Source organism: Triticum aestivum, chromosome 5B (genome assembly GCF_018294505.1).
Source record: "Triticum aestivum cultivar Chinese Spring chromosome 5B, IWGSC CS RefSeq v2.1, whole genome shotgun sequence".
In the NCBI taxonomy this organism is placed as follows: Eukaryota; Viridiplantae; Streptophyta; class Magnoliopsida; order Poales; family Poaceae; genus Triticum; species Triticum aestivum.
In genome coordinates, this window is record NC_057807.1 from 631,727,157 (window position 1) to 631,736,992 (window position 9,836).

The window sequence follows — 9,836 nt, forward strand, 5'->3', positions numbered from 1 at the left end:
AGGGCGGCGCCGCGGGCGCCGGCGAGCGCGGGCGGCGCAGGGGCAAGCGCGGAGTCGTGGCTGGTCAGGGAGGGAAGGAAGCAGGAGGCCTGGGGGAGTTGTCGAGAGGAAGAAAACGAGCGCACGAGGGGGCGAGGGGAGAAATCGTGCGGTGTAGACGCGCGCATCGTGCGGCTAGGGGCTGACCGGCCGAACGATTCGGCCGGCGCACCGGCACCTATTGGTGCCCTTTATTTATTAGCGTGCGACTGCACACTACAATGAGCACAGGGCCATGACCTAGGTAATGACACAACTTAATGACCTCGTCACTATCTGCACGGGTCGTCGCTAATCAACTCGGAATTCAAACAAAACCAGTAGTAGTAGTACCAGCTTCACGTCCGCGTCATGGAGCATGAGCAGCGACTACACCGAGCGGCGAGCGCGACCCGCTGAACCCGGATCCGGCTTGCCTGTTTCCTTTCCATGCTCCCATCCGTGCTCCCACCTCATCCTACAGTTATTTTTTCCCTTTTTCCTTTCTAATGTAATCATCTCCCCCCTGATTTTAAGAGGATGGGGTCGGGCTTTGTTTTGTTCTAATTAAATCAAGACATGTATGAACACGAATGGGCACACGCGCGGGGAGATAGATAGGATCGGCAATAGCGCGCCACCTCACCCTCCACCCCAATCCGACCCCCGCTGCGCCGCTGAAACGAGACGGGCGCGCACCTAACCTTCTTGCACTTGCATTGGATGTGTGGGCAGTTGGCAGTGTCGCGCCCTTGAGCACCAAGGTGAGCTGAATGAGTTGACCCTCGCGCCCTGCATTTTCCTCCTTTCTGTTACGCGTCCGTGTCACTGCCAACCACAGGAAACGGATTGTTATCAACAAATTTGAAAGGAATCGTGTTGTATTACGACAGTGATTATTATTTTTATTAGAACGATCCGACTTTATTTTATTCATGAAATTACATCAGTCAGTCAGATAATACATGTTGAGCCGCGTGCAAACAGAAAAGGTCTCTTGTACTACAACAAAAGATTCAAAAATCAAAATTCGTTGAATTTGACCATGGTCATTCATCGACATCTGTCCACATGCGCACTCCAATCTCGGACCGGTTTCCCTCTAAACGGCGCCAACTTGTTCATGTTTTCGATCCGCTCAAAAGCCTAAGGAGTGACTTTCGGCTTTGGCCACTTTTGAGCAGTAAATTCACGTGGAAGAACTCTCCCAAGGATCGGTTCGTCTGTCCGAAATCCCACAAACTGGAAGCAAACTAAGGGGCTTGACGGGAGTTCGGACCTCCTCAATGTACGACTCCGCCGACCCACTCAAAATCACACCCGGAACCTGCATTTTCATCTCTTCCCTCTTTTGCATCCTCTTCCTTCCTTGCCGACGCCGACGTTGTACCACCCGCCCGCCAGCAAGCCATTGCCAGACTTCCGCGATCGTCGCCACTCCAACCGGTCGCCACACACACTTTGCCTATGCCGCCGTTCCACACTTCTTGACCGTCGGTCACGCTGGTACCATTCATCCCTTGGAAGCCGTCTGTGGGGGTGATTATGCTCGATAAGTGTTTGGTGAAATGTTTGCGCTAAACTTTTGACAATTTTTCTTCCTTCTTTAAAGCAATGGATTCAGACAAGGAGTACATCTATGAACACTACGTTGAGTCCTCCTCCGAGTCGTCCGACGAGGAGGATTACGTGGATGAAACGGCGATGCTGCAGGAGGTCCTTGCCGACGCGGAGCATGCGAAGAGCATGTTCTGAACTTCAAGGGATCGATCAAGGGTTTATCGAATGCTGTTTCGAAACAGGGCACATGGGCATTTAACACTGATGGATGACTACTGCCCCCCATGCTCTATTCGTGGACAATTTTCGCCGGCATTTTCGGATGCATAAAAATGTGTACGATATCCTCTACAATGGCTTTTGGAGCTACGATGACTACTTCATATTGAGGAAGGATGTCGTACGAAGAATTGGATTATCTGGTTACCTAAAGTGCATGGCTGCACTGCGGATGTTTGCATATGGCACAACCGCAGACTCGTGGGACGAGTACCTCCGCGTGTATGAGAGCACATGTGAAGACGCCATGGCCAGATTTGCCACTATGGTGATCAAGATGTTTGGACCTCAGTACTTGAGAGAACCAACTATCACAGATACCGAAAGACTCTCGGCAATGTCTGAAGCAAGAAGGTGGCCAGGTTTGGTCGGGTCTCTTGATAGCACACACTGGAGATGGAATAACTGTACAAAAGCACTACAAAGGAATATCAAGACCATGTTAAGAAGAGCATCATCATTCTTCAAACAGTTGCATCACGGGATCATCGAATTTGCACCTTCTATTTGGCAGGCACATGTCTTACAAATGACATCAATGTGAGAAAGCCTTTTTACATAAATACATCAAACTCCTTCGTGCAACTACACTGTCAATAGGCATGAAAAAACGAGCAATTTTCATCCCTGAGCTGAAATGACGCACTCTGCATATCAGTTCGGGCACATCTCTGAGTTGGAATTTTGCAGAGTTCAGTTCAACTGCCTCCCGTATCACAGGAGCATTTCTCGATTTTTCTTCTAAACCAAGCACATTTTGTTGCACTTGCTTTGCGACTGAGATGGAAACGGAATCCTGGTGGTCGTAAAAAGCGTGGAGTGCGCCGCCCTCTGATCCTTCTCCTGCTCTTCCTCCTTCTATGCTTTCACTTTCTCTTTCACTTTCACTTTCACTTTCACTATGCAGGAGGCCCCTCTCCGCGAAAAAAAACGCTCCCTCCCCCCGCGTCGCCTCCTCTGGCGGCTCGGGGGCAGCCCCATCGCGCCGCCGCCGGCCCACTCCCTCTCACCCCCATCCGCTTCGCCGCCGCCGGAGAGGACGCCGGCGAAGCCGCGCGTGCCCCAGGGATGGTGGCGGCGGGGCTCCTTTGTGTCGGCGCTCGCCAGCTAGCGGGGATCCATCCGACGGCGCTGCAAGATCCGGTGTGGTGGCCCTCTTCGCCGGCGTCGGGGGGTGGATCCGGGGCTGCTCAGGCCGGATCCGCCGTGTGGTGGTGCGGTGCTGGTGGTGCGGGGCTGATGGCGGCGGGGTTGAGCGCGCGAGGTCCTGCTGGTCCGGTGTCTCGGGGCGGCTCGTCATGACTCTGTGGTGGGCGCTGGCTGGAGGAGGAGAGGCCCGGCGCAGCTGGCTGGTGATGGCGTGTCGCTGCGAAGCGCGCAGGCCGGTGGCGGCTTGGTGCTCCTCACCGCGGAGGCGCTCGTGCCAGGCCAGATCTGCGTTGCTTGGAGGTGAGGGCTCATGGCCGGCGCACGGCAGGTGAGGTGGTGATGCGGAGGGCCTTACGGGGTGTGGCAGAGGAGATGTGGCTCGATCTGGTGGGGGTGGCGCCAGCGGGAGGCAGTGTTGGGTTCTCACGGGCAGGTTGGTGGCGGCGCTGCGATGGCTCGGTCAAGATGGAGTCTTGCGAGCAGCGAGCTTTCGGTCATCCCTGTGCGGCGTGGAGAGCGGCGGTGCTTTCCTGGTGATGCCGGCCTGGGATTTCTCCGTGGAGAGGCAGGTCTGATTGTCGCAAGGTCGTTCCTTGGAGTGGGCGACGGCCGTTGCGGGCAGTCCTGGACCTGGCCGGAGGTGCTGGTTGGCTGCGGACCCTCGTGCAGGCTGGGAGTGGATGTGTGGCCGCGGTTTCCCTGCCGGGTGGTCGGTCGTTGGTCCTCGGCTATGCAGCTACTTCGGCAAGTGCTGCGGTGGCGGCGCTGTGAGGCTTCTTGGCAGTGCTACCAATCCCATGGAGGCGTGGCGATGGGCGAAGCGCGGATGAAAATTTTGCACGGCTTCTGCCGGGCCGGCGGTGATGGCATCAGTGGATGTCATTCCCCTCCTTGGAGGCATCGTCGAGCGTGTTCGCCTCATCCCTCGCGCTCTCGGTGTTGGTGGATGTCTCCGGGTGAAAGCCTAGATTCGATGTTCTGATCGGCACGATGGCGGTGTCCTCGACGCCGCTCCTCTGTTGGGAGCATTGTGTTTGGAGACACGACTGGTTCCTCGTTGCTCTCCTCCGGTGTTCGCCGCTATCCTTTTCTGATCTTCAGTGGCGCTATGTACGTTGGTCGTTGGTGAATCCAAGGCGGCGTCTTTCCGGATTGGATCGAGTCCTGCCATTCATCTGCCACTTTCTCTTAGGCGCTCAGGGTGGATGGTGCGTCGACAAGAGAAGTTCTGTGGAAGTGTGGTCTTCGGAGGTGTCCGGCGTCGATCGAGACGCGGTGCTGTGTATCAGTTTAGGATAGGCTTTTTGCATAGTAGCTTGCCTAGCGGTGGTGTTTGTTTGTGGTCTTGTCGGTGTGGTGTTCGTGCTACACTCGTTGTTCGCATCGAGCGGTAGCTTTCTTGTAACTAAATTCTGCTTTCTATAAAGCTATGGTACGCCTAGGCGTACTCTAAAAAAACAAAAACTATGTTGTTATGTCTGATCGAATCTCAAAGAACGTCGGCACAGTAGTAGTACTACTACTACAGTAGCAGCACGTAGCACGTCGAACTTGCAAAGGCCAACAACATCAAAGGCAAAGCAGCATCGTGCCGGAGTAACCAGTCAGTCAATGCAGATGCAGCATTGCCGTTCCGCCACTGCTCCCCCCACCCCCAAACCGGTCACAGTCAGATTACTTGTTTTTCGCTTTGGCACGGAACACCATAAATCACCCATTGATTGACGAACGTGGCTGTCCGGCGTGCCGAGTCGACCACGTAGCACGTCGGAGTACGTACAATTTTATTTATCACTACGACGGCGACTAAACAAGACAGAGTAGTACTACCACCAGTACGACGGCTCCGATTGCGATCGCCCCCACAGCCTGCTAGCCGCGTCGCCGGCTGATCGACAGCGACGGCGCGACCGCGCTCCAAATTCCACCTCGTCGTCGCTGTCTCCACAGGTCGACAGGTCGTCTCTTCTAATTAACTGACGGCACGTCGGGGTCAGGGAGCATGAGCGCATTAAGCACGAGCAGCGACCGCTGAACCAACCAACAGCGCCACGCACACACCGCCTAACCCGTCGCCGCGCCGCTGAAACGAGACGGGCGCGCACGGGCACGGCGCCAAGCCAACCCCGTGCACGCGTGTGTCGTGTGGGTGCGTCGCGCGCGGTTGCGCACCGGGCTGAGTGAGCTCAGCTGAGCTGAGTGAGTTGACTCCAGCGCCGCGGGCCGCGGCCTTTCCTTTCCGTTGTGCGTCCGTGTCAGTGCCAACCGAACCCAGCAACGGATTGCTTTCGAGTTTCCACAGAGTGGATCGGTGCAAGGGGGATCAATTTCATATATCAAACCAACAGTTCCTTTCATCCATTTTATGGAATGATGTTTTTCCTCCGAGTGTTTTATGGAATAATGTTGTTATTCACTCTTGATCCTACATGACGGTGTACACCGTTACAATTTGTTGCGTCTAGAGTATTTCATTTCTTTTGGGTTTGTAGTACGGCTAACCATTCGTGCCGAGTCGTTACGTCTAGAGTACGCGTCGAAAATCGTCAGCGGAACCAACCGTTGACTACGTGAAATGCCGTGTTGACCCGAGGTCCTTGTGTGGGCGCCGCGGTGGTTTATCGGATTTTAAAGTTTGAAATAACATGACATACCTGTTTATGCGAGTTATCGCCGGGGTCATAGATTACCGTCTCGACTACTCGGTTCATTTCTCTTTTTCATATTTGTCCAGGCACCGCCAAACCTCGTGGATCGAATGTTCAAGTTGAGATTTGGCAGATAATTTTGAACAATGTATTGACCATAACTATATTAAAGTTAGTATAAAATTGAGTCATCTATTTTAAAAACGAAAGGAGTAGACAATGACGTTGCTGGTACAACTTATGGATCTTTCAACCTTACACTCCTCTTGGCTACCCCCTTCCCCGTCGAGTCCCCACGCCTAACCAACCTCATCAACACCATTGTTGGTGCCTCACCGACCGCTTGCTCTCCTTTCCGGGACTTGTGAGACATATGGAGAAGGGAGTTTAATGTACATATTTGAGTCGTTAAAATTTCCAAATGTGTTCGCGTTCACTCATTGCACCGTCCCATCCTGGTCGACCGGAATTTCAGATACAGTAACTTTTGATTTGAACAAGGGGCGTCTGATCCTTCAATCACACTCGCTTGCGCATCACTCATCCTCCCGTGCCGTGTTTTCTTTTGTGAGACACAATCTTCATGCCAATCTCATGCAATGTAGTACTCGAAATTGAGATTTGACCGCTAAATCCGGATAGTTTATTGACAACAACTTCGAAACCATACCATTGCTCGCACGAGTTATGGATCATTCGAGCACTTACCTCCCATCCTCATTGTCCGACTCACCTCCCTTCTCGGCCTACAATTCACCCCTCGATCGAGTCCCCACGCCTTACCAGCGACCTCCGCCGCCATCCTTGCCGCCTCACAGACCGCCGCCGCGCTCCTCACCTCACCATGCTGCCCCGTCAACCCTACAATTTTGTTTCTCGACATAATTGTGTACACACCTCTGGTGCGGCTTGCGGAAACACAAGGGGGAGGAAAGTCCATTGTACACATGGAGTAGTTGAAATTTCCAGATATGTTCGTCTTAATTTTCCCCAAGAGGAGACCCGGAGAGAATCGCATTCCCGTGGACCCCAGCGCCCATGTGCTGACGTGAAAACGACTCACGGCACTCCGCTGGCAGGGAGTGGCCACTGCAGCAGAAGCAACCCTCGTCTCCCCACCGGTCGCCGCCCCCCGTCCAGTACCAAATTCCCCTCCTTTCCTCCCCGCTCCTCGGCCCGATCGAACGACCGCGCCTGGATCGCGCCGCGCCGGAGCCCAGATGCCCCCGCGTCTCCTGCTCCTGCTCCTCCTCCTGGCCGCCGCCCTCCCGCCGCCGGCCGCGGCCCGGCTCGGCGACCACGAGCCCCCTCCTCCGCCCCCGCACCCGCGCGCCCGCCAGCACCGGGCCCAGAGCGGCGGCGGCGGCAGCGGGGGCGCGAGCCGCGTGCTCACCACCGCGCTCGTCGCCGCCGCGTCGCTCCTCGCCGTGCTCCTGCTCTACCTCTGCGTCGCCATCGCCGTGCGCCGCATCCGCGGGAAGGGGGAGGGCGGCCGCGCGTCGCGGCAGCAGGCCTCGCAGTCCTCCCGCGCGGCCGCGTTCCTCCGCCGCCACGGCCTGCACCACAGCCGCCCGGCCTTCACCTACGAGCAGCTCCGCGCGGCCACGGCCGGGTTCGACGCCGCGCGCAAGCTCGGGGACGGCGGCTTCGGGACGGTGTACCTCGCGTACCTCCCGCCCGCCGGCCGCCCCGCCGCCGTCAAGCGGCTCCACGTGCCGCCCTCCCCGTCCCCGTCCTCCGCCACCATCACCAAGTCCTTCTGCAACGAGGTGCTCATCCTCTCCGCGCTCCGCCACCCGCACCTCGTCCGCCTCCACGGCTTCTGCGCCGACCCGCGCGCGCTGCTCCTCGTCTACGACTTCGTCCCCAACGGCACCCTCTCGCACCACCTCCACCGCCGGGGCCGCGCGGCCGCCTCGCCGCTGCCGCCGCCGCTCCCCTGGCGGACCCGGCTCGCCATGGCGGCCCAGATCGCGTCGGCGCTCGAGTACCTCCACTTCGCGGTCAAGCCGCACGTGGTCCACCGCGACGTAACCTCCTCCAACATCTTCGTGGAGGCGGACATGCGCGCCCGGCTCGGCGACTTCGGCCTGTCCCGGCTCCTGGCGACGCCCGACGCCTGCTCCACGGCGACCGGGCGGGAGGTGGTGTGCTGCACCGCGCCGCAGGGGACTCCCGGGTACCTGGACCCGGACTACCACCGGTCGTTCCAGCTGACGGAGAAGAGCGACGTGTACAGCTTCGGCGTGGTGGTGCTGGAGCTGGTGACGGGGCTGCGGCCCGTGGACGTGGGCCGGGAGCGGCGGGACGTGACGCTGGCGGACTGGGTGGTGTCCAAGATCCAGATCGGCGAGCTGAGGGAGGTGGTGGACCCGCCGGTGCTGGGCGAGCTCCCCGGCGTGATGCCCAGCGTGGAGGCGGTGGCGGAGCTTGCGTTCCGGTGCGTGGCGCCGGACAAGGACGACCGGCCCGACGCCCGGGAGGCGCTGGCCGAGCTGAGGAGGATCCAGGGGATGATCCCTGAGCTGCCCAACCACAAGGATTCCTCTTGACTTTGAATTGCACTGCACAATCTCTCGGGTTGTTGATGGTCGTGTTCCAATGCTGACTTCCTGGCTGAAGGATTGGCATCATCCTCTGCATTTGTCGAAGACGAGTGCTCCCTCATGGTGGATGGCTGGATGGCAGATCTGTTCAGAGATGTCGCGACCCAAGGTACGTGGAGGTTTATAGATATACTGAGATCAATCAGCGGTAGGAGAATACTGTGACAGTAATATGAGCTTTGCTTGTGTTGGTTCTGTGAGCTCAAGGAGTAGCATGAGCACTGAGCAGGCTCCCCTGCCTTTTGTGTTTGGCAGTAGCTTGTGATCAAAATGAACAAGCGTAACATAAGAGGAGGATTCTTAGTAATGCTGTTCCAGTCAATATGAACACCTGTAAGCTGGTTCTGTAGTCAAGAAACTGATGTTACGTACGTATGAGACAGGCATCCCACAATTGGGTTGTTGTTATATCGCAAGTAGTATTAATTTTCTCCATGATGGTGCATATCCTCTCTCAAAGTTGACTTGGCCAGGAAAATGTTCAGTACTTTGTCCAGAAATACTTGTTGAAATACTTGTTGGAGAATGGATGCTCTGCAAGTATTTTCGACGGAGGGAGTACACTTCTTTCTCTGTGCATGTTGATTTTGCAGGGATCACCCACTTCCCTACTTGGAGTTTAATTATGTGCCTCCTCGCTTTCACATATGTTTGGTTGCTTGCGAGCGACAAACCTCTCATAGAGCAAACTAACACTAGTTACCAATTCTCTTCTGAACCTCTATACTGTCAAATACAATACTACCAAATGAACATCATTGGATGTATAAGATGGTTATACCTAGTCTAATCCCTTCGTTTTACTCCGCATATTAGCTTGTCTGAAGTCAAATTTATATGCTTTGATCAAGTATATAGAAAAAACTATGAACATGCAGTATACAAAATCAACATTGAACATATAAGATGACCATATACCGTCTTAGGAAAAAAAATAATATAAACATATAGTAGTATACCAAATCAACATCGAATACATAAGATGACCATATTCTGTCCGAGGAAAAAAAAAAGCAACCCACAACGTGTCGTGTGGTCAACCAAGTCCGAGCAGCACCTATGAAGTATAATTCCATATTTCAAGGTAGTAAGAGATTGCTGACCAGGCCTGCTGCCTGGTGATTGCCTAATCGCCAAACAAGGTTATAAACACGTCCGTTCTACCTTCCGCACGCGGTGTGGTACTAAACGTACAGCAGAACAACATATGTTACATATCCGAGGTGGCGCGCGCCACAGTGTGTACCGTATTGTATCTCGGCCCAGCCCAGCACACTCGTACCCGCTAGTTTGAGGCCGGGCCCGTCCGGTAAAGCGATGCCTTCGGGCTCCGGCTTCATCGCCCAGTGCCCCCACTCATCCGTCGCCCAGTGCCCCCACTCATCCGTCATCCTTCGCGTTTAATGTTCGAAATTACGAGAAACCGAGAGCGCTATAGGATTCAAAATTACGGGCATGCAAACCAAGAAGACGCAGCAAAAGCCAAAAGAAACATCCCGAGTGACCTCACGTCACAGCGACAGGGAAAACATCAAGGCAGGTACTCCCTCCGTTTCTAAAATAGATGACCCAACTT

The 9,836-nt window shown here is 55.4% G+C and overlaps 1 protein-coding gene across 1 annotated transcript; it reads left to right on the forward strand.

The window, feature by feature from the left end:
- The first annotated feature begins 6,594 nt into the window (after positions 1–6,594).
- On the forward strand, positions 6,595–8,693 carry LOC123113783 (LEAF RUST 10 DISEASE-RESISTANCE LOCUS RECEPTOR-LIKE PROTEIN KINASE-like 1.5). The gene has a single exon (XM_044535095.1). It carries the CDS (start codon positions 6,875–6,877, stop codon positions 8,204–8,206), a length of 1,332 nt encoding a protein of 443 aa, XP_044391030.1. The 5' UTR covers positions 6,595–6,874; the 3' UTR covers positions 8,207–8,693.
- The last annotated feature ends 1,143 nt before the right edge of the window (positions 8,694–9,836 follow it).

Excerpts from the sequence above, each read along its gene's own strand:
- LOC123113783 (XM_044535095.1), top strand. The coding sequence starts at position 6,875 with ATGCCCCCGCGTCTCCTGCTCCTGCTCCTCCTCCTGGCCGCCGCCCTC.